At 48.1% G+C, this 24832-nt stretch overlaps 1 protein-coding gene across 3 annotated transcripts in view; it reads left to right on the forward strand.

Annotated features, from left to right (window-relative positions):
• PRKCE (protein kinase C epsilon) overlaps positions 1-24832 on the forward strand; it is a 486343-nt gene that overhangs the window by 290027 nt on the left and 171484 nt on the right. For all 3 annotated transcript variants that reach the window (XM_037161258.2, XM_037161257.2, XM_037161259.2), the window contains exons 3-6: positions 8740-8899; positions 10932-10966; positions 12260-12345; positions 16527-16656. In XM_037161258.2, the coding sequence (XP_037017153.2) occupies positions 8740-8899; positions 10932-10966; positions 12260-12345; positions 16527-16656 (411 nt within the window). The remainder of the gene's footprint in view (positions 1-8739; positions 8900-10931; positions 10967-12259; positions 12346-16526; positions 16657-24832) is intronic.

The raw sequence follows: 24832 nt of genomic DNA on the forward strand, positions 1-24832 counted from the left end.
CGTCTTATCCCCATCTTCATGTGCAGAGTTTTGGTCTCAGTCTCAGTGGAACAAAAATGTGTAAAAGAAAGTTTAATTTAAGCAGGTTTTGATGACGAGGGAAGAGATATGATTCTTCAAGAGCTGTGGCCATTATAGCTGTTTCTGTAGAAAGCCCTGGGGCTTGTTCACCTGTGTTTGTCTTCCTAGGGAAGCTCCGAACCCCCGTGCCCTGTCCCGGAGACTAGCCAGGCCTGGGTTACCAGGAAGGAGGGTGGAAGGAAGGTGATCTCACGTCTTAGTCAGTATGCACCAAAGCAGAGGGGAGAGGAGGTTGTGCTACTTCAGACAAATCCATCTTCTTCCTGAAAACGTATGGGGTTCCTTCAGCCAGTTGCCAGCCTGGCCTTTGTGACTTAATAATCATCTTCTTCCTTCATCTCCTTTGTCTCACCATTCTTCCACTGCCTTTTATTTTGGAGGGGAGCATATACGGGAGGGGAGTGTGAACCTTCACTTGGCATTGGCCCCTCCTCCTACCTAGGACCACCAACTAGCCCATGGGAATAGAAAGATGCCCTGCTGGGACTTCTGCCACTGTTTTCCCACAGGCATTTTTTAATAGAGCATTGTAGAAATATGAATAATGAACTGAACCCAGCCTCGTGGACATTGGCACCATAGGGCTTAGGTGCCCAAGAATTCAGCAACAGCTCAGTTTCCTTTTATATGAATCACTGGCCCATTGCTGGCACCCGTAGAAACTCCGGCCCCACCCTTGGCTGGTGCCCCACTTGGCTTGTTTCCCAGGCTGAGAATACTCTTTGGGCCTTTAGTACGTCTGCCTGGAGGGTTTTTGCTCTGTGGTTCCCTTCTGGCAAGTAGTGACTTTTCCTGGGTACCAGAGGCATACAGTCAGGTTTCATTGACTCCCACATGTAATTTTGAAGTTTTGAATGGACGGAGGTGGGAGGGAGGGAATAAACGAAGGAGTGCAGGTGGGAAGGAGGCAAGCAGACTTCCTGCTTAAGTAAATCCCTGTTCTCCAACTGTTCTCTGTGTCCATTTGGGCTTCGCATCAATCAGAGCATCGGGTGGGGGGTCAGGGGGTGCCCTCCGCTTTCTCCCTTGGACTCTTCCTTAGTAACCATGCCGTTATTCAGCCACCACTCTGTCCTCCCTCCCTTTACACTAGTGTTGCTGTCCCTTCCTTCTTCATGTTGGATTTCTTTACATTTTTTCCTATGAAGCATGAAATAGCTGAAGCTTTGTTTTAATGAGTGGACAGAGCATAAGCAATGACATAAACACAGACCAGATCATTCAGGAAGTGAAGAAGAGAGAGAGAGATGGTTTGCATTAAATCTGAGATGCCAGTCTTAAAAGGCCAGCAGTGCCCTCCTGACTGGACTGCCCACAGAGCAACATGCTCAGGCAGTTCCACACCTCTCCTCCCAGATGCCTCCGATCCGCGCTGCCGCTCTCGGGGCAGACACAGATGGCATGGACTGATCTCTCCCAGGGAGTTCATCGCTGTTTCCTCTTTCCTGTTTTGAACAGAAATTTTCTTTAATGTATTGTGTGAGGACAGCATGTGCAATATGTTCTTTGGCATCGCATAAATATTTACTTGATAGTTTAAACTGTCATGAAGCATTTATTTCACTTGAACATATTATAACCTGTTTTCCTCAACTAAAAAAATAAAAGGCATTGCTCCTTCGGCTTTCAGCACCTTGTTTCATTTTTTCCTTCACTTGATCTTGTAGTTGTTTTTGTTTTCTTTGTTTTTGTTTTGTTTTGTTTACCAATAAGACCATAAAATCAAACCAGAGAATTTTGGGGAGGGAGAGTTGACTCCTCAGAGAGTGGGGGGGTTCTACCTCACTACTGTTGGGGTCAGCCCCCGATCGCAGTGTCTGGGATGTCAGTAACTCCTTGCTTTGTTCTCGGGGACCAGTCTCTACGGCCCAAGTCCAGAATATCTGAGAAGAATAATTAGAGTGTGGCCAAAGGCCTGTGCCCAGAGCAGTGTCTGGCATCCACTATCCACATGATTTACATTTTTGGATGAACAGTTTATTTTTTAGAAAGTTTCAATGTGTATTTTTGCTTATGTTGTTTGAGTTTATTTATCCTTTTCTCCTTTTTATTTTATACAAATACAGACTATACACATGTTTCTTGGGTTTCTTTGTCCATTTGTTCCTCAGTGGACTTAGCGTATCTGCTTTTTGAAACCAGAGCACTGAATCCCATCATGTGGGTGTACCATGAATCAGCCATGCGCTTGAGCCATCGCATCTGGTTCTCCAGATGAGAGCAGAAGCGGACGTGCGGAGACGTGGGTGGACAGAGCAGGAGGCTTCCGCACGCAGAATCGGGTACAAGGGGGACCCAGGCTATGCTACTATCTTTGGGAGGCATGAATGGATGAGTCAGGGCGGGAATTTTGGAGCTGACATTTACTGTTTTTGAGCTGTGTGACCTTCAACAAATTAATTGCTAACTTCTTGGAGGTTTGGTTTCTTTGTAAGCTGAGAGTAATTACCACCTCATGGCATTAGAGGGGGATGCATATAAATTGCCTACATAGCTAATGGACATGTACCTCATGGATATGTAACAGTAACTCATGGATATGTAATAGTACCTCATGTTTATCTAATAACATCTTATGAATATACAGTAACACCTCATGGCTATGCAATAGTACCTAATGTATATGTAATAACCCCTCATGTATATGGAACAGAACCTGATGCGTGTGGAACGACACCTTCTGTGTGTGGAACAGAACCTCATGTGCATGGAACAGTACTTATAGCCTCACATGTATGGAACAGTATTCCATGTGTATGGAACAGCACTCTGTGTGTATGGAGTGCAATAGAACTTCTTGGATGTAAGATGCTTAGAATGGTACTCAGTTGTGGTAGGCGCCCTATATATAGTGGCTGTAATTTTCTAGCTTCTGAAAACCATCCAAGGTTTGACAGCTATTTAGATAAAAAATACCAGGAAGATTGAATTGGTTTCATTGGGTTGTGAAACTGCATCGAGGGCCGGGTTCATTATTTGCTTGTGCCAGCCTGCAGACCCTTTCTCAAGGGTCTGCAGCCCTTTCTCAAGCTGCCCACATTTCTGACTGCTGTTGTCCTATAGCTAAGTCCATGCTCCTTGCCCAGCCCAATCTTCCTGGAGGTTTTCCAGGTCCAAGGATGGAGACTGTTTTTCTAAAGCCCCTAATGGATGGCATGGGGAAAGAATGCTGACTCTCTTTCATACTCACAGTGGCAGGTGTGGGACATCTGGAGGCAGCTGGGCCCTAGCAGGGTGGGGGCAACAGGAGCTGTCAGTAGGTTTTGCAGGGTGGCGGTGAGGCTGTTTCACTCTTCCTCAGTAGTGAGGTGTCATGTTGGTGCCAGGGAGAGAGAAGGAAGTGTGCCAGCTTGGGATTTAGGCAGAGCCATTACATTACCCACTCTTGATAGATTAAAAACAAACAAACAAAAAATAGGCCGAAGGAGATTAAATGACTTACTTATTTGAGGACCTCGTGCCAGTCTGGGGCAAAGGTAGTTTGTCCGGGCCCCTAACACCTATTTCAACCATAAATGGCAGAGGAGGTCAGAAAAAATGAAGACCCTACAACATGCTTGAGGGAAGGGCCATATGTGCCCTGAACATCAAGGGTAGGTGACCATGCTGCAGCGAGGAGTGACAGCAGTGCCTAAGCTAAGGGTGGCCAGTCATGCATGTTGGCCAATCTGGTCAAGGGTCTTGGGCGAGGTTGGTGCTTGGATTTGGCAGTCTTGCTACACAGACCAGGGGTTTGTAAGTCAGGGCCGACTAGAAATGCTCTGGTGGCTACTCCTATCCCAAAAGGCACCCCAAGAGCACTGAAATTCAGGGTGCCCACATGTGTTCAATCTGTCACCTTGGCTCCCTTTCTGTGCAGGAGCTGAGGCAGGGTGAGGGGGGTGATGGCAGAATGGTGAGACCTCCAATAATTAGACTGGCCAGAAAAGGCACCACATCTGCTGTGCGACAGATGCAGTCATAAAACAAAGGGAGAAAGCCAGCCTTGGTTTTGCCTCAGAGCCTGCAGCCCATAAAAGGTCACACCAAGTGGGTGTGGCCGAGTGCATCCGATGACAGCAATGAGCATCCTTCAGAGTGATGCACAGGTTGCGGGGACAGATCACGGGTGGAGGGGTTAGATCGGAGTAATTCTCCACTCAGTTCAGAACCACAGGCATCTGGGAAGCTGAGGAAACTGGCCCTGCTTCCCAGGACAACCTCTGGTTTCTTCTCGTCCTGTTCATGGGGGCCATGCAGCCCCCATCCACACAGCACTTCCCATGATCTAAAGCTTTGGGTAGAGAGAGCTGCTTTTAAAAGTCACTACAGAACACTAGAGAAGACTTTTTCCAATATTACAATACATAATCCCATCATCCCTGTACAGCATGACAATTCCTACGTCACTTTGAATCTGCAGATATGTTTTACCTAGGGTTGTGTTGTTGTGCATTCTGTTTTCACATTTTCTACAATTTCCACATTTTCCTACCTGCTATTTCCTCACCATTTTAAATGGCTCTACATAGTATAATATAATTTATTAGACCATTTTCCTAATGTTAGGCAATCAAGTTACTTCTATTTGTTGGCCAATGTTATTATGCAGTGAGGGAGCATCTGTAAGTTATAAGTGTATAGCTTTTAGTTTCTGTCTCCTTATCGACCTAGAATAAATTCCTAAGGAGCTGCCATATCAAAGGCTATGAATCTCTTTGTTGCATTTGCTGTGCACTGCAGCATTGCTCCCAGAAAATGTTCTGTTGCACAGCCTGTAGCAGAGAATGAATAAAGCAGTTTTACAGCCGCCTTCCCGTTAGTGGGTAATACCATTTTAAAACAAATTTATCCAAAAATTTTTTCAAAGATGTAAAAAATGAACTTACCATTTTCTTTAAAAATTGTTCCCTTATTAAGTATTACATGGTAAGTTAGTGTTATATCAAAACTGCTCTGCTTTGCATTTTAAAAATTTCCAGTAAGAGTAAATAGTTTATAGTTCTCCTCTGTGCAGTGTGTTCATGTCATTTACTCAGTTATCTGTAGGGGGTCTTGATGTATGTATTTGGGCTCGTTGATACATAGACCTCTTTGAGGTTCCTGGCATTTAACTGGAACCTACTCGGGAGAAAATTTAACAAATCCAGATTGGGGAACATTCCATAAGACAGCATCCTGGACTTCTCATAAATGTGCCATAAAAAGGATGAAAGTCGAGAAAACAGTTCCAGATTAAGCTCACTAAAGAGACATGGCAACCAAATGGGATGTATGAGCTCTCATTAGGTCCTGGTTAAAAAATTTAAAATAACTATAAAGGATGTTTTGGGGATAATTGGAGAAATTTGAATATGAATTATATATCAGAAAATGTTATAGCAATGTTAAATTTCTTGACTCTGATATGTGGTTGTGGAGGAAAATAGCTTTGTTGTTAGTAGATAAAGGCTGATATATTTAGGGGTAAGCTGTTGACTATGTTTGCAACTTTGAAATGGTTCAGCAAAACTGTATGTTTATATCATATTGTACATTATAATGTTATTAATATAATTAAATCATTATATAATTTTGTTAGGATAGTATAATTATAATATATAAGAAAAGTATATTGTGTTTGCTATAAAATATATTAATATAACATATTTATAAATTATTATGTAGTATGTTGATATATTGTAGACATATATACGTTTATAAATCAGTTGTCATATTCACACTGCTACTAACTCATTCTCTCTCTCTCTCTCACACACACACACACAAACACACTGAATTACCCCTCCCTCATAGGAGCTGTGTTTTAATAGCAACCCTTCTAGCAGTGGGACATCTGAGGAGATCAGTTTCTATTGGTGATTCTATATTCCAGCAATGTCATTCTCTGAGGCTGAGGAATCCTGTGGCTTTCCTCACATCGTCATCTAGTCTGTTCCTTCTGCGTGTAGGGTGGCGGGCACAGAGATGTCCTGCCCAGACCCTTGGCTTCCTCGTGCAGAGGGATGCAGTACTGGGGGTATTTGCACAGCCAGGGGCTCACCCTTTTCTCCTTTTGCCTGTCCTGCTCCCTTACACACAGGGCATTGGTGGGAGGGTGGGGGAGTGCATGGGGCGTCATTGGGAACATGAAGCTTCCCTGTGTTCTTCCTTTCCTGGAGCCTTCTGTTTTCCTACACCTGTGGCATGAAACCAGACACGTGGCAGTGTGCACGGGCAGGAGGAACAGAACCCTTTGCAGAAGTTCAGTCAGACCCCCGCCTAGCGGGAGGTATCGGCACTCTGTCCCACCCGCCTTCAAGACCCCTCCACCTGCCCTGGTCTCAGTGCTCTTCTCCAAGAAGTCTTTAAAAGGAACTGGATTTCAATTGAGTGGTTGCTCTATTTACCTATGAGATCAATGTGAACACAGTTTAGAACGTTCAGCTCTGCTTGCCTCTGTAAGAGGTTGAGAAGTAAGGCCCTCGGGATGCCCCGGTGCCCATCACAGCAGTGCCCCCTTGAGGACCCCAGAAGGGGTCATCACCATCTTAACTGAAAATACAATTTTCCAGGATCAAAATGACTAGGAAATTTGATGGGTTTGTAAATTAAATTGCATCTTCAATGCATCAGGGGGCTGGCTTATCATTTAAATATGTTTGTTGGAGAATTCTTCTGTGAAAGCATCGGAAGGATGCCTTCTGCAAAGAGAATTCCCAATCTCTGTCCCGAGCTGCCCCAGACTGGGTTTTTGGTCTGATTTTTTGTAGATTAATTTTGTAGCAAGTAAGGGCTACTGAATACATTTTTCTTTAATTGCCCCATTTCTTTTCCAGCTTATAAAAGTAGTAGAATATTCTAAACACAGTGGAAAGTGTGAAGCAGAATCAAAAACCACCTGACTCACCACTGAGTAGTGACTGCCACAGTTCTTTCTGTGCGCGGGCGCGCGTAAGTGTCTGTGTGTTGGAACAGAGCTGGGGACCTTGCGTGAGAAGGGGGACCTGGTCTTGGCCCCCAGGTTGCAGTGTGGAGGTGGCAGGTTTCCACACCTGGAAGGTAGTCGGTGTCAGTGACTTTTTGAAACCATCAGCACCAGGGGAAAAGGGAAGACAGGCGGGCTGCAGGCCAGGAGGCAGGGGCTGCAGGGAGATCCACACGGGGCCTCAGTGTCTGCTAAGGAGGCAGCCTCCCTTCCACACACTCCTGTTTGCTCAGAGGCTGTTTCCCTCCGAAAGCCCCCACTGGCCATGTGTTCCTGCCCTTGCCGTTCTCCCCCTTCAGTTTTACTTTCCCTCTACTACTACCCTCTCTGGACTGACCAGATAGATGCCCTTGGGTGGAGCAGCTGCTTGACTCATACCTGTGATCCCCAGTGCAGGGAATCTTATTTTCGGCAAGGGTGATGGTCTCCTCCAGGACTGACACTGTTACGGTGTGACATCTGGGGGAGGGGTGTTAGGAGACACAGAGCCTTCCCAGGACATTTGAAGCTGTGTCAGGCCGGTGACCTTCCAGGACCTGAACTAGGGTTAGGAGCTTGGCAGGACAGCCAGAGCCTGCCCCTCTCGTGCCCTTGGAGAAGCCACAGGCAGCTAGACTCTTCCACAATGAGAGCCACTCAGATGAGGGCTGTGGGCCTTGCTGTAGGGAGAGGGGACTGTCCCTTGCAGCAGTGTGTTCTCTGGATTAGAATCTGGGCTCTGCCATTAATAGCTGTGTTAACAGGAACAGGTCACTTAAACTCCCTACTCCTCAGTTTGCATACCTGCAAAATGGATTTAAGAGCAGAACCCTTTGAGTAGGGTTATTGGGGAGATCCAGTGAGTTACTACAGGTGATGCACTCAGCGGACTTTGCCACACAGTGTGTCTGATAGATGTCGTCATCACTGTGTCACTCAGCTCGGGCTGCATTAGCAAAGTACCCCAGATGGGGTGGCTTTGACAGAAGAAATTTCTCTCTCTGGGTTCTGAAGGCTGGAAGTCAGAGCTCAAGATGCCAGCAAGACTGGGTCCTGGTGAGGGCCCTCCTCCTGACCTGTGGATGGCTACCGTGGTGGTGGGTCTGCAGTCTTCAGAAACTCACAGCTTTTGTAGGGTTACACTCCCCTCTTCTCCTCACCTTTGGAAAAAGGCTTTTCATTGTCCAGATGAGAGGCAAGAGGAAGAAGAATCAGGTTTATTAGGGAGTCACTTCTCTGAGCCAGGTGGCTGGGTGCTGGGGGAAGTCACACTGTTGACTCCACAGGTCCCCCTGGGGTGGGCGTGGCCACCCCCATTTACAGAGGGAGGTGCCTGCGGAGACTCAGGGCGAGGGAACACCAGCTGTCCAAGGTCACGTTGCTAAGAAGTTGCAATGACATTGAACCTTGTGCCTTTGACCCCCATACCCATGCGACGTATAGCTGGTATAGGAGGCGTGGAACAGCTACACCTGAATCCAAACTGGGGTTGGGATGGTTACTAAGGGGGCAGCTGGCATCAGAACCGCAGTCTGGGCCTTCCCATGTGTGTGGTATCTTGTTAGAGCTGCTCAGAGGCTCCTCAGACAGCCTAATCCCCTACCAGTGAAGGCTGCCCCCCCACGTCCCCTCCTACTCCCAGGCATCCGAGGATGGAGCAGCTCTCCTGCAGGTCACTTTCGAGGTGTGCTAACCCAGACTGTGTTTTCTTTTCTGCTCTTGTCTTTCCCCAGCCCCCAAAGACAATGAAGAGCGTGTGTTCAGGGAGCGCATGCGGCCCAGGAAGCGGCAGGGGGCGGTCCGGCGCAGGGTCCACCAGGTCAACGGCCACAAGTTCATGGCCACCTACCTTCGGCAGCCCACCTACTGCTCCCACTGCAGAGATTTTATCTGGTAAGGCCCTCTCTCCTGGGAACCTCTAGTTATGCCATCTCTCGGACGAGAAGCTGGGAGATGACAAACTTCATGTAAAACATGCAGATGTACTTTATTTCTTCTTTACTTAATGGCAGAAGACTTTTCTGGAAGACTGAGTGTGTGGTGCTTGGGGAAATAAATGGAAAGAAGCTATGGTTCCTGGTGACCGTACTCTTAGGATCATATCATATATCACATTTAAGGAGTTAAGGTTTTATAATCAACAATGGCACTGTGGTTGTGTATGCTTTAAAAGGTATCCTTATTTTTGGAGAGATAAACTAAGTTATTTACAAATGATATGAATCTGGAATTTGTTTTAAAAAATATAGAGTGGCGAGAGGAGGGGCTAGGAGTAGAAATGAAAGAAGACCACCTGTGTATTGGTCATTTTTGGAGCTGGGTGGTGGGTAAATGAGGTCCAGCTCCCTCTTTTTGTATACATTTGAGTTTTCCCACAATAGAGTTAAACATACTTCCTTTCCAATATTGATAATGCAAGGCAGTTCTTAGTACCTGTTGTAACACTGGTGCTGCTAGGATGCTATGGTTTCAGAGGAGTGAGCGAGTAGTGTTGACTGGAGAGCCCAGGGAAGGCTTCTTGGAGGAGGTGGTATTTCTCTTTTCATAATGACTAGGATTTTGATAGACTGAGACAGGTAAGTAGTAGGCCTATTTGGGAGGTGGAGAAGGGCAGGAAATGCTGGTCTTGGGGACTGGAAGGAGACTTTTAATGAATACCCACCACAAGCCAGATTCTCAGACACTGGAAATATTTAATTAAACCTTCCCGGGGTCCCATGAGCTATATATTATGAAGCCCATTCCACTAACAGCAGTATGGAGCCTGCAGTCCTCCAGCTGGGAAGTGTCAGATTTCTACCCCAGTGAGCACAACTCAAAGCTCATGCTTTTCCTGACATCCCTCCAGCTTTTCAGCAACCTCTCTGAGCTCTTTGAAGCTGACTAGAGTTTGCCCTTGCAGTTGAATCCAGCAGGCAAGAGTGAATGAAGCCCAGTTGCAGCATGAAGGCAGCTGGGGCGTGTTCAAATTGCACTCTCCAGAACCCCCTGGCTTCCCAGGGTGTCTGGGAGGGGCTCGTCCTATCCTGGTGATGTCCCAGAACCGGTCACTGAGATTGACATGAAGATCTGAGGTGACACAGCTCAGAGCAAACTCAGCCCAACTGAAGCGGAAACAGCACCCCCTCCCACCCACAGATGGGTTTGTCTCTGGACCGACTCAGTCCTCTGACCTCCATTTTCTGTATTTTGTTCACGAATTGCATGTTTGGAGGGAACAGGCTCTGACAGCTGAGTTTTACAGAGCCAGGTCTCCTGTGAGCCCACGGCGAACACCGCTGTGCTCCTAGTCTGCTGAGGTGTAGCCCAAATGCCTTCCGGCTCCTCCCACTGGCCTGGAATTTTGGGGAGCGCCCCCACCACTTGTGGTTGGTGCACTGAGGACAGGGCTCAGGCCAGGCTGATCGGACTGTGTCTCTGCTGACCCTAAACTGGCCCCAGGAGACTCTATTCTGGCCACGGAAGGAACCTTTAATGTTGGCCTTCACCCAAATGCTACATTGAACTCCCAGTCCTGGCCACAGACTAACCTATAATTCTTGCTGGCTCCTGGAATGCCAGGGAAGGTGCCTGCCAGCTGCAGCCCCCGCCATGATCACCCACGAGGAGGGGCGCGTTCGACTCCCGGAGGCCTGCAGAGAGCAAGCAGAGTCCCTGGCCTTCCAGAGCACTACTGGTCCTGCTGGAATAACTGTTTGTAAACCATACCAAGCCCGGACACCGACCAGACCTTGCACTTCCTCCCAAGCACTGGGGCTGCCCTTCTGAAGAAGCCGATTTAGGGCGGCCTGCCCGTGGGATTGCAGTTACGCTCCTCGGGAGACCCCAGTGCACTTGGGGCTTTCTGGGCAGTGACCAGAATGAGGCGGCTTCATGTGGTTTTGACCTACTAAAATTTCTAAAAGGGCTGTATTCTTCTTTTCAGGGGTGTCATAGGAAAGCAGGGATACCAGTGTCAAGGTAAGAGGTACAGTACGAACTGAGTCCTGGGGGGCCACCCAAATCACTGATGCTGCAGTGCTCGCAGGAGGTGTGTGCCAGGCTTGAGGACACTTAAGTTCCTGCAGTTCTCATGCTCACACTCACTCTCTGAGGAACCAAACCCTGTTTTTTTTGTCACTGCCTGGCCGTGACTCCCACCCACACGTGTGGGAGTGTACGTGTGGGACAACCTCAAGGATCCACCTGTCCCCAGGTGTCCCAGGGGCCTAGCTGTGTATAGGTAGCATGCCCATCTTTGCTGCTGAGACACATGCGTCAATCTGAGGCTCCGTGAAGGTGCCCCTGGGCACTACCCCTGCCTCAGGGGTTCCACCAGCGCCCTTACACTCTGGCTCCCTGGAGAGGTTCCCTCACTGCTCGTTTTATTTACTGTCTCTGACAGTCCTTACCAAGTCTCTTTTTTGTCTCTACTCTGGAGTCATTAGCTCTTAAACATTTAAACCTCACTTGAAGTTATTCAAGTTTGTTCGTTTGCAGTTAATTGACTACAAAGGCAAGGTTAAGTTGTCCAGCATTGGAGGGTAGGGTGTGTGATGTGGTTGTACGGGGTCTTCTTTGTGGTTTGACCTGGGAGATCATTCCATCTCCTCGCCGAGCCACAGGTTAGCTTGGGCCTCACCCCTGCAGGCTTGGATAGATTCTTTTGGACATTGCTGGGTGTGCAAAAAGTTACTGGCCTCTTCAGTGACTTACTGTCCACACTGCCCATGACGTTGAAGACTGAGCTACAGGCTACTTCTTGTGGAGTTAATTAAATGAAAATTAGTAAATTAAATGAAAAATTTTAAGTTCAGCCTGTAAGGATACAACCAGGTCAAAAGCTTAAGAACTTCTTTGCCATGAAACATGCGTTCTCCCGCTGTGACCCTCCCCGCCACGCCAGCCAGCCCTGACATGGCCCTGAGCGGAGCACAAGACGGCTGCAACACCGCTGATAGACGGTGCTTTGCGGAAGGGAAATTGTTCCCTGACCTTGGCATACAGGAGCAAGAAAATTGATCAGGACTGGAATAAGAGAAAACTGATGATGCCCTAAGGATATATATGGGTCATTCTTCTCCAGAGCCGCTAGGACACCGTAATGGCTGTGATAGCAAAGAGCTTTGAAATGACAGCATGAAGGGCTCGCATTACCTGTGACAGAAGGGGCATGGCTGCCCTTGTCCCTTCACTAAAGCCTGATTCAGTCTTGGGGTGGAGCCTTCCTTCCCCCGCTTGTTGCTCAGCCTTTGCATGTTTTGCTGTTTGCAGTTTGCACTTGCGTGGTCCACAAGAGATGCCATGAGCTCATAATTACGAAGTGTGCTGGATTGAAGAAACAGGAAACTCCCGACGAGGTAAATATTTATAACATTGACATTCTGGGCTCTCTTCCCTGCCATCCTGCCCTCCCCGGCCTCCTCCGTGGTCCCTAAGAAAAAACCTTATCTCTCTGAGGTTCTCTTGCTTTCTTCCTTGTGTTGATCAAAAGTGAAGGGAGTTGTCCACAGCCTTCCGGGGTGGGGCACAACCTACAGAATGAGAGTGGCTCAAAGTCGGCTTCATGCCTGTGGGTACCCTGCCAAGGGATGGAGCCCACAGGGAAAATGTAAATTCTTCCGTGCCATCCTCTCATCGGAACAGGGAAGCGGCTGACTGGCGTGTCAAAGGCTCCACACCGCTCATAAACACGGGGAGAGACACAACACGCAAGCAGAAACCTTATCTTTATGAGGTTATGGGGGAATGGAGTGGAATTGGAAAACCCAAGAAACACTTAGGAAGTGGAAAAGAACATAAGAATAACAGCAGTCGACATTCATTGGGTACTTACCATGCCCTGATGTAAGCACTTCATCATAAATTATTTAACCCCTTAACAAGCTCAATGGGATTGATGTTACTATCATTTTACAACAGAGAATAGAGGCAAAGAGAGGTCAAGTTAACTTGCCCTAAATCACACCGCTAGTACATGAAAGAGCCACATTCAGGCCTAGGTAGTCTGTTCCAGGGTCTAAGCCCTTGACCATGGCACTATGTTGTCTCTTAATCTTAACCTTACAGACTAGTGTCAGATTGACTCTTAGGGAAGTTGCCACAGGTAAAGAAGCAAGAAAGTTCAACAGCAAAGTGAGTTTTCTCCTAACTGACCTTTTGGGAGAAGAGTGTGAGTGTCAGCATAGGTGTTATCTATATTCACAATACTTGGTTTCAAAGCCATGTTTTAATTCTTAGTGAAGTAAATAAAGACAGCATAATCATAGGCCATTAGAATTGGAGGTTGGGGGAACTTCTCTGGCTGGGCTTCTAACCAGGGGAATTGATAACTTGGCTTCCAAAAGGAGTGGCTTCCAGAGACCTACCAGCTTCTTAAAAACAATTCAACCAATTGACATCTTGGAATCCAAACCATTTCCCATCTTTTATCTGCTTTTGCTTTCGAACCATCTCTGGAAAAATAGCAAGAGGCAAAGCTTAGATGGTACCTTCCATGTCCCTGAGGGGCAGACAGCCCAGAGCACCAAAGCTACTTGCAGGGCTCCTACCATCATGGGTGAAATTACAGGCCGTCACCGCCTGAGTCTCCTAACTCCTGGTCCAGGATCATGACCCAGAGTGTGTTGTTACCCTTGTTACTTCTACAGATAAGTGAAGGAAAGAGATGGCTTGCTCGCTGTCCAGCGTTATTCCTTCCTGTGGGTCATCCACCCACTGAGCACTTATGGAGCACTTCCTGTGTGCCAGCTCTCGTGCCATGTCCCACAAAACAGAGGAATCTCACAGGTCCCATCAGCTGTGAACCTCTGCAGGTTTCTAAAGCTCTCTCCCACCTCCTTCCGGGGAAGAGTCCCACAGGACTGAGCAATATGCAGGGTACGGGGCTTGAACTGCATAGAACCCAGCGTGGTCTGGGACCTGGTTCTGACGCTCTTTCCTGACACATCGGGCAGTGAAAAGAAGTTGCCTGTGAGCAATGTTCCCAGACTTGGCCCATGTCCAAGGGAGATAAATTGCCAGGGATTGAGGAGGGGGCCTCTGAGTTTCTTAGCTCCTCCTGGTGCTCCCAGACGCCAGTCTCTATGGGTGCTGGTGTGTCCCTGGGCCATCAGGGTGATGGGTATGCTCTGTGTGGGGTGTAGCACTGCTGGGGACCAACCTCTGGTTAATCCTTTTGTGTCACTACCTATGGTGTTCTGCATATGTGCACACACCTCATACATTAGTACATACAGACAGCAAACACATGTCACTCTAAATGCCAAGTGTCTAATGTCTTCCAGTTAAAGGTGCTCTGCTGACAGGCCCCTTGGAACTTATGTATCGTGAGCCCTCGTCCAAGCACTTGCCCTGTCGTTTGTGTGTGTGTGTGTGCATGTGTGTGCATGCACGGGAGCACTTATGACTCACCCCTCCCTGCACTCTCCAGGTGTGGTGACCAAGGAGTGCTCTCTGTGTCCCCTTCCTTCCTTCCTTCCTTCCTTCCTTCCTTCCTTCCTTCCTTCCTTCCTTCCTTCCTTCCTTCCTTCCTTCCCTTCCTTCCTTCCTTTTTTCAGTCTTTCAATCCTCTCTTGCTGCCCTTTCCGTCCTCTGTGTTCTCTTTGCGGGTCTCACTCACCCCTCTTTCTGAGCTGCGCTCAGTAGGAACGGTGTGTGTGTCCCGCAGTTGCCCTGATCCTGTGCCGTGCGCTCCATTCTCCTCCTCTCACCACCTCTCGTAGGGTATTGTCCTCAGTGCCCACAACTAGGGACACACAGCTGTCCTGCCCCACACCGACTCTCCCAGTCACCTGGGACTCTTCCCTACCACATCCCCTTGTCTGTCATCCATATCCTTTGAGGCCGCTCCTGCGACACCACGAGTCTGTTCTCAGTGTAGGTCTGCCACGTCATCAGCCTCCGCAGGAACAGAGTGGGCACGGTGATCTCCAGCATCCTTGCGGTGAGCGGGCGGACGCAGAGTTGACATGACTGTGTGCACAGATAGGCACACCTCAGCCACGGAGCTGAGGAGGGGTAATCCCTGTTGTTTTAGTAACTCTGGGAATCTTGAACGGGGGTGAGACCCCAATCGGTGACCCGTGCATCTCAGGCCGGGACCAGTAAAATTCTGGTCCAGTGGAAGGACTGACCGTTCCTGGTTGCTGGGTCATAGGGAACTCAGCATTAGCGAGCGTTATGGAGCGAGCGACCCTGAGTGCGTGTGTGCATGCAGCATGCCTTTGTGTTCAAGTCCACGTCCACGAGGATGTCTGTGTCTATGTCTGTGTCCAGCTGTCATCTCCCTTCTTACTCCACCACGGGGGCCTTTCACTCACCAGTCAGCAGTGAGCCAAGGACAGCTTCTTCGCTGCCTGCTTTTCACTCCTTGGTTCCAAGTGGCAAGAGCAACTTTCTCCTGGGCTCATGGGGGTCTCAGGTGATGGTCCCCTGCCTGTGTTGAGAGGGACCCATCTCCTGTGGCTGCTCCACTAGAGACGTGGGTGGAGAGTAGCTCCGTGGAGGGGCAAGAAGATGCAGAAAGGCAGACCCTGCTGATGACCACTTGCTTCTGTGGAACACTCAGGGTTTCCCGCTTCTTCCGCCCTTGGCGTCTCCTCGACCCCACAGTCCTGTGACATGGGGTGGGGTGGCGGCACCATCAGCATTTGCCAGATAAGGACTCTGAAGTCTGAAGAAATCAGAAAACTGGCTTGAGACCTCGTGGGTGGCTCGTAGCAGAACCAGGCCCACAGATCAGACACCTTCACTCCTCCTCCTCACGCCCTCCCCTCCACCCGCACCTTCTCCTCTCCCTTTTATATAACCAGTAAGTGGCAGCACAGTGGTTAAAAGGCCTGGCCCCTGAATTCAGACTCGTGGGCATGCAATTGGCTCTGCCCCTCACCAGCTTCTGGCGTGTTTCTTAATCTCCTTCCACCTTAATTTCCTCATCTGTAAACTCAGGCTAACGGTGGTGCCCACCCTGGAGAGCGGAGGTGAGGTTTAACTGAGCTGGCGGTGCCTGTCCTGTGGTCAGCACCCACACCGTAGCACCCTTAGTGGTCACCGCTGTGTGTTAGCATTACCATTACCATTTGTCTCACTACCATTACCATGTGTCCTGACTGCTGCCCTGTAGGTTCCACACAGGCTGGGGTTTCAGGGTGTTTACAAAATTTTGTGTCCACAAAGACTGCCCAGGCGTGGCTTCTGTGCACAAAAGCAGCATTGAAAGCACTGGTGACAGCGCATTAATGGCCAAGTGTGAGGCGCACATTGAGTGTTGTGTGCCCTGCGAGGTGGAGGCCGGGAGTCCTGGATGGGGCTGCAGAGTGAAATAGGCGGCAGAACATGGGATAAGCGCATCAGGAGCAAAGGCCCTGGGGCAGGAGGGAGGCTTTCATCTCCTCATTTCTCAGGGCAGCTTTCAGAGCCAAGCCAGGGCCCACCACCCACAGTGACTGTGCCTTCTGCAAAGATTTGTCGAAGGCCCAGCAATAAGTGCTCCAGGGCGCACAGGAACTTGGCCATGACCCTGTGTTTTGCCATCCTGCAGGTGGGCTCCCAGCGGTTCAGCGTCAACATGCCTCACAAGTTCAGTATCCACAACTACAAGGTCCCCACATTCTGTGACCACTGTGGGTCGCTGCTCTGGGGCCTCTTGCGGCAGGGTCTGCAGTGCAAAGGTAAGGAGCTCTGTGCCCCGCCTCGCCCCCCACCCCCTGCATCTGTGTGCCCCTGTTGTCTCCGCTTCTTAAAAGTCTTTGTCTCTCCTCATAGCCTCAAAAGCAGGTTCCAGGTTTGGCGGGATGAATGGACACAAGCTCTTGTTGAACCCTTGTTAGTTACTGTGCGTTTTTGTTGAACAGTCTTTGTGCGGACACCAGCCAGGGGAACTCCACCAAGGGAACTTGAAGAGGAAGGCGTGGCTGCCCCTGTTCGGAGAGTTAACAAGCTGGGGGGACAAGAGGGGTCTATCAAAGCGCAGAACTTTGTAAGGAAAAGGTACATTGGAGCAGAATGGAAAAATGTTTTTCAAGTTAGGCTCCGAAATAAGTGATCGATATTTTTCTGTCGCATTCTGTGGTTCAGAGTTCACTCTTGGAAGGAGCCATGCTAGAACGCTGCCACATACGACATTTTATTGATCCCCGTGTCCCCAGTGAGGGAACCGAGGCTCAGAGACTAAATCGTTCATGTCACTTGGCTCGTTAGCACACGTGGGGCTTGAACTTTGAGCCTCGGTTCCATCCTCCGTTCCCTGCCGACCCGCCCGCACGTTGTCTTCTGCACAAACGGTGATGCTGAGCGACACGGGTAATAGCACACAGTACGGGAGGTGGGGACGTACTCTGGGGGCCGAAACAGAGCGTCCAGTTCCGTAAGCTGGTCCTTCCACTCACAGAGCTGGACAGCTGTGAACTGTAAGGCAGGAATACTGCATGGCTGTTATTTAAAAACAGTGTTTTATTATTTGTACTTAATATATTATTAGTAAAGTCCCATTGTGAAAACATTAGAAAAAGAGATAAAGGGTAAAAAGGAAAACCGAGGTCATGAACAAATTGGTGACTGACAGGATCCCAGTGGGAAATGGTCAGGATTGGAAATAAGGCAGTGTCTTCAGTGGGAATAAGGAGGCGGGTAATGGGTAACTTACCCGATGCTAACGAGTAATTGATTGCACGTGGTGACAGGGCCCCCCTGGGAGGACAGCGACACCATTTGCTCAGATGGCAGCACAGGAGAGGCCACAGGGCTGGAGGCAGGTGCGGCGGAGTTGGGCTGGGGACGTGTGGGCCCAGTGTGCCCGTGGGAAGTTTGCGTGGGGCTCTCCAACTTCTGGACACTGTCATAGAAATTCAGAGGAGAGGTTAGACGGAGCATTTCGAGTTGGGATTTGTCACTGTCTAAGTAGTGAAAGCCACAGGGTAGGTGTTGTCCTCAGGAAGTCAAGTCCCCGGAGTGTGAAGAGAGAAGCTGGCACCTCGGGGGCCAGGGGAGGAGGTTTACCAGCATCCGAGATGAGCCTGCAAAACAATAGGGGAAGGACCACAGAGGCAGGCGGAAGAGTGTGGAGAAATGGCACCGTGGAAGCCGAAAGGGTAGAGTATTAAAAAAAATGAAGAAGGAAGCAATGGGTTAGTGCCAGTGCTTCCAAGAGGTTATTTAAGATAAGAAGGGAAACAAGAGTTGGATTTAACCACCACGAGTCTCCAGTGACCTCGGCAGGAGCTGTCTTGGTGGGACAGTGGAGCGGAAGCCCAAATGCAGAGGCTGAATGGAGGATAGAGGGTGTAGCATTTTCAGGACGTCGTATACTAGGAAAAAGACGAGAAATTAGTGCACCAGGAGGAAGAAGAGACCACTGATACAGCAGGGGGACCTGGGAGAGGTGGGCCTTGGGGAAAGATGGAGGCAAAGCCTCAAGAGGCAGCCTGGGCATAGATACGTTTGCTGTGTCCTGTCTGGGGTAGGAGTCCAGGAGGAAGAGGGGGCGCAAAGTGGTCATCGAAGCTCTGAATCTGCCGAGGGCAATGCAGTGAGAGTTTCTGTATTTCCTGAAATAGATCCTTTTTGAAGTAGCAGTGAGAAGGAGGGGTGTGGAAGGCGTGGGGAGGATGGTGAAGGCGGGAAATGGCCGTGGTGGGGACTGAGGACGGCCCGACCAGGACGGGGGAAGCGCCGACTGTTGACATATCCGGCGCCCAGACATTTACATGCCCCTTCCTAGTATTCTGGCCCCCAGTCCTGGAAGGAGCAGAGCCTGCCAGAATCCTTTTTGACATTAAATGACATTACAACAAAGGATGAGTAAGAAAATCAAATGTGGAAGAAAAGAAAATAATAAGAGCAGGAGCCTTGAATGTTTTGCACAGCGGAGTGCTGGGTATTTGGCGTGTTGAGCAGAGCTGCCGGGAAGCACAGGGCCTGCTTTGGAAGGGACTTTGTGAGGCCATGTCTGGCTTTTAGTAAATATATCCATTATTGATCTATCTAGGAAATTCCAACGAAGATACCATTATCTCATAAATATTGATATTTTAAGAAAGCAGCCCAGACAGCCGGCCGTCGCTGTTGGGCTGTGGGTCCCTGGGTGGCCCTGGGAGAAGCAGCGCCCAGAGACATGTATTCTGCGCTGTTTTGGCAGGAAACAGCTGCACCTGCTCCAGGGGAGGATGGGAGAGTGAGGCCGCCTGCAGCAACGGTACCTGTGCGCTGGAGCCCCAGGGAGCGTGAGGGAGGCGGGCCACACGGAAACCAGGGGCAAAGGCATCCAGAATGCTGGCCCCTGGCTCCTCTGTTATCCCGGCTTGGCCACGGCCCCTCGCTGCTTTCCTACTCCTGTGACCCTTTCTCCTGTCCCCCACCCCCATTCTCTCTCAGTAAACAGTGTTGTTTAGAGCAGTTTTAGGTTCACAGCAGAAAGTGCTGAGGTTCTGCATATACCCCCTGCCTCCACACGCACTGAACTTCCACCATCAACCTCCCCCACCAGAGCAGTAGCTGGTGGGGGATGTTTATTTATTACAACCAAACTGACGCGGACACATTGTAATCACACAGTGTCCACAGTTTGCACTGGGATTCACTCTTGCTAGACATTCAGCGTGTTTTGGCAAATGTATAATGACATGTACCCACCTGTACTGCATGATCCAGAGTACTTTCCCTATCCCCAAGTCCCATGGGCTGGCTTCTCTTTTGATTCTTTCTCAACCTCTAGTCTTCTTGCCCCTGTGGCCACCTCACCTGTAGAGAGGGTCGTGGCCAGAAGAGGCCAGCATGGGCCAGAACAGGGGTTTTTCCTGCTGGCATCTAAGCCTGGTTCTACTGCTATGATGGGAAGGAAAAAAAAAATCAACATTCAGGGACCCCCATCAGGCATGGAGTGTTTTTGTCTGAGGAATTCTGGGAAGCAGGCAGTTTTGGCCAGTCCCAGTCTCTGGGAAGCTTTCGATGACATCTTCAGTGTGATCAGGACTCGCAGTTCCCTATCCGGTGACAATTGGTGTGCAGCGTGACCCCTGTGACCCTCTGTTTCTTGTCTTCAGCATAGACCTCTACACTCAGTCACTCTGTCAAACTCCCTCACACAGTTATACAATTTCCTGGTCACAACTGTTCTGTTTTCAAGAATGGCAGGGCCGACTATAACCTGTCGTGAAGTCACACCATTGCCCTGACTCGCCCTGCAGGGCCAGAGCACCCTAACATAAACTTCTGGGGTCTCAGGGGCCCGCCTCTCTCCTCAGGCACAGCCTCATCATTGTTCTCAGAAAGCTGTCTGCTCGCTTTGGAAGAATTCTGGCAGTCTGACCCGCCTCACTGCCGTCCCAGTTCTAATCTCAGCTGTGAGAAGGGTGTAGACTCGTGAGCCCGCTCCGCCCTGAGGACAGAGCCGCGGCTGCAGCGCCACCCAGCGCCCAGGAGGAGCCAACAAATGCGAGATGCAAAACTGGGTGATGGCAGGGTGCTGATTCCCCTTTCCAAAGAGCCCCCAGCAAGGCCGCTCTGTTTCTTCCCAGCACAGTTCATCCCTGCAAACGCAGCTGAAAGTGAACAATAAGAGGCAGCCTGCAAACAGAAGCCCCAAGGGCAGCCTAGGAGTGGCAGGAGAGCAGTCTCAATGGGGCAAGGAGGGTGGGAATTTGGATGGGTTCTTGGCCCCTCATTACTGGGCCCAAGTGAGCCTCAGGTTCCCTTGGGTTCCAGCTGGCACATCCATTTGGTTTTACTGCCTCCCCCTGGCACCCTTCTGCCTCCAGGAGCCCTGTTGTGGCTGCCCGAATTATCCAAGTTCCCCATCCTCAGCCAGCTTTCTCCTCTTGTTAAGAGGATTTTTAAAGCACTTTCAGAGTCAGGCTCATGTCATTGGAACTTTTTTTTTACCTGTTAAGACAACTATACAGGTCACCCAAGAAAATAACAGATTTTTTAAAACTAAAAAACTCAAAGTCCTTAAAGACCATTTCTATTTTGCTAACCTGCCAACCAAAGCTAATTGTTAGAACAGGTCCAGATTTTCAACACTAGAGGGCACCAGTGGCTAAATTATGTGCACAGCTGCCCCTGATAAGAAATTATCTCAATTCCTGTCATCCTTTCTGTTGCTTAATGAAGTGGACATTTTGGGGGGGTTGGTGGGCAGGTGCAGGTAGAGTAAACTGAGTGTCAGGGGCAGCTGTTGCCGAGGGGAGCAGGGCAGAGTTCAGAACACAGTGCCGTGGCCTGGAGTACACGGGAGGTTTGTGGATTTTCAGGCATCATTAGTAACACTCGGCTGATCAAGTCGGCAGCATGACCAAGTTTGAGTGGAGCTTTCTTATTTGTTTATATTTTCCAAGAAAGCCCCTTTCCACCAGCACAGCCAGTCCACACCTCCACTTGTGGCTCTATAGGCATCTTCAGCTGAACTGTCCCAGGCTGGGTGTTTGAGCTGTCCCTCCCTCCTGGCCAGTGACCGGGCCATGCAAGGCCAGTGGAAGGTCTGGCCATCCTGCCTGGTTTTATGCCAGAAGGAGGGGTGTGTGTGTGTGTGTGTGTGTGTGTGTGTGTGTGTTTAATAGATGAAGTTTTAGGACAGTTTTAGACTCACAGCAACACTGAAGGGAAGGCAGAGAAGTTTCTCCTTAAACTACTCCAGCCCCACAACATACAGCCTTCCCCACCAATGGCTTCCCCCACCGGAGCGGTACATTTGTTATCATCAGTTAACCTCCACTGAGACTTCATCATCACTCAGTTTACATTCCGATTCAGTCCCGATGGTGTACATTTCATGAGTTTGGGCACACACATAGTGAATGCCATATAGTGGTGGATTCAACCACTATAGTATCATACAGAGTGGTTTCACTGCCCTAAACATCCTCTGTGCTGAGTCTGTTCATCCCCACCCTTCCCCTAACCCCCAGCAATCACTGATCTTTTCACTGTCTGTGAGTTTTACTTTTCCAGAATGTCATGTAATTGGAACCATAGAATGTATAGAGTATATATTTCTTTCACTTAGTAATATGCATTTAAGATTCCCTTGTCTTTTCATGGCTTAGTAGCTGACGTATTTTTAGTGCTGAACAACACATTCCATTGTGTGAATGGACCACAGTTTACCCAGTCGTCTACTGATAGACCTCTAGGTTGCTTAAACGTCTTGGCAATTAGGAATAAAACTGCTGTAAACATCTGTGTGCAGGTCTTTGCATGGAAATAAGTCTTTCACTCATTTAGATAAATGCCCAGAGTGTGATTTCTGGATCGTATGCTAAAAGTATGTTTAGTTTTATATGAAACTGCCAAACTGTTTTCCAAAACAGGTGCATGATACGGACCCCAGCTCATGGGGTCCACCACATTGTGGATGGGGGAGAAACATTCACACAGACTACCAAGTCCTGTGGAGGAAAAGGGACAGCATGACTTCTCTCTCAAGGGGAGCAAAAGCCGCAGCCCTTGCTGTGACCTACATTTATTGTGTTTCTTGGCACATTATGTGATGGTCCCCATTTACTATGCCCAGGTTCACTGGAGGTGGTTACCTTTTACAGAAAACAAAGGAGATGATGCCACTGATCACATCACAGAAGAAGGATATTAGCAAATGCAAAGAAAAAAGTGGTTGAACCAGTTACACTTCATACTGGGGAGTTTTAGCACAGATTTTAGGAAGTTACAGCAAGCACTTTCTGTCTCAATTCAGGGTAAGGGAGTTTTTAGCAAAAGCAAGACCGGAAGCAGCCTAGGCACATTGCAGGCCTGATTCTCCATGGGAGAACCTATCCGTGGGCATGGGTCCTGTGCATCTCCGAGTAGGAGCTGGACCCACGCCACACAGAATAGTGTCCTACAGGTGCACCACTTGGCATTCCCACCAGCACTGAGGGAGAGTTCCTGCTGCTCCACATCCGCCCTCACCTGTATTTTGGGGTCCGTGTGTTGGAGTTGGGCCATGCTAATCGTGCATAGTGGGAACTTGCTGTTTTAATTTGCAGTTTCCTAGTGACATGTGATGTTGAACAGCATCTCATGTGCTTGTATGGCATCTGTATATGTCCTTTGGTGAGGTTTCTGCTCAGGTCTTTTGCCCATTTTTTAAATTGGGTTGTTCATTTTCTTATTTACTTTTAAGCGTTCTTTGTATGTTGTGGATAAACAGTTCTTTATCAGCATTAAGTGTAATGTTAATTGTAGGTTTTTGTAGATACTCTTTTTCAAGTTGAGGAAATTCCCCTCTATTTCTTGGTTGCTGAGAGATTTTATCATGCATGGGTTTTATCAAATGCTTTTATTCTGCATCTATTGATAGGATCATTTGATTTTTTATCTTTAGCCATTTAATGTGATGGATTACATTAATTGATTTTCAAATGTTGAACTAGCCTTGCATAACTGGGACAAATTCCATTTGGTCTTGATGTCTTTCTTTTCATACATTGTTAGATTCAATTTGCTAACACTTTGTTGAGGGTTTTTACCTGTAAATTAATGAGAGATATTGGACTATAGTTGTAATTTCTTGTAAGGTTGATTGGTTTCTTGTAATGATGGCCTTTTGAAAAATTAGGAAATGATCTCTCTGCTTTCACCTTCCAGAAGATATTGTAGATAATTGGTATGATTTCTTTCTTAAATATTTGGTAGAATTGACTAGTGAACCCATCTGTACCTGATGCTCTCTGTTTTGGAAAGTTATTAATTCTGACTATGTTTCTTAGATATGGGACTTTCACATTGTCTTTCTTGTCTGAGTTTTAGCAGATTATGCCTTTCAAGGATGCTTTTGCTGTCTCCTGCTAATACATTGTATTTCTGTTTTCAATCAGTTCAAAATAATTTAAAATTTCTCTTGAGTTTTCCTCCTTGACCCATGGGTTATTTAGCTGTGTGTTATGTAATTTCCTAGTATTGGGGGACTTTCTGACTATCTTTCTGTTATTGATTTCTAATTTAATTCCACTGTAATCTGAGAACAGACATTGTATGATTTCTGTCCTTTCCGATTTGTGAGGGTGTGTGTTATGGCTCAGAATATGGTCTGTCTCGGTAAATGTTCCATGTGACGTGGAGAAGCATGGTTATTCTGCTGTCGTCAGATGAGTAGTTAATAGATAGAGTAATCAATTATATCCGTATGTCTTTACTGATTTTCTGCCTTCAGGATCTGTTCATTTCTGATAGGAGGGGTATGGAAGTCTCCACATAATAGATTTGTATTTTCCTTTCAGTCTTTTGTTTTCCTGCCTGTAGTCTGATGCTCTTTGTAGGTGCATGCACATTAAGGGTTTAATGAGAATTGGCCCCTTTATCATTATGTAGTGCCCTTCGTTACCCCGATAACATTCCTTGCTCTGAAGCCTTCTCTGTCTGAAGTGAATATAGGTACTCCGGCTTTTTGTAAAGTTAGTATTAGCATGGTATATCTTTCTCCATACCTTTCATTTTAATCTGTGAATGTCTTACAATTCAAGTACATTTCTTATAGACAACATAGAGTTGCATCTTACTTTTTATCTATTCTGACAAGCTCTTTTCATTGTATTTAGATCAATGGGATTTAATGTGATTATTGATAGAGTTGAATTAATGTCTACGTTTTTGCTATTGTTTTCTATTGGATGCCTTTGTTCATTCAACATTTTAACATTTTTTGCAAGGCAGGTCTGCTGGCAACATATTTCCTCAATTTTTGTCTGAGGTTTTTCTTTCTCCTTCACTTTTGAAAGGTAATTTCACAGGGCACAAACTTCCATATTGGTGGAGTCCTTTTTCTCTAGATAGTTTTAGATATTTCACTTCACTCTCTTCTTGTTTGCATGGTTTCGGAGAAGTCAGGTGTAATTTTTATCTTTACTCCTCTAT

Source organism: Artibeus jamaicensis, unplaced genomic scaffold, assembly GCF_021234435.1.
Source record: "Artibeus jamaicensis isolate MK-2021 breed Jamaican fruit bat unplaced genomic scaffold, CSHL_Jam_final contig_465, whole genome shotgun sequence".
Lineage (NCBI taxonomy): Eukaryota > Metazoa > Chordata > Mammalia > Chiroptera > Phyllostomidae > Artibeus > Artibeus jamaicensis.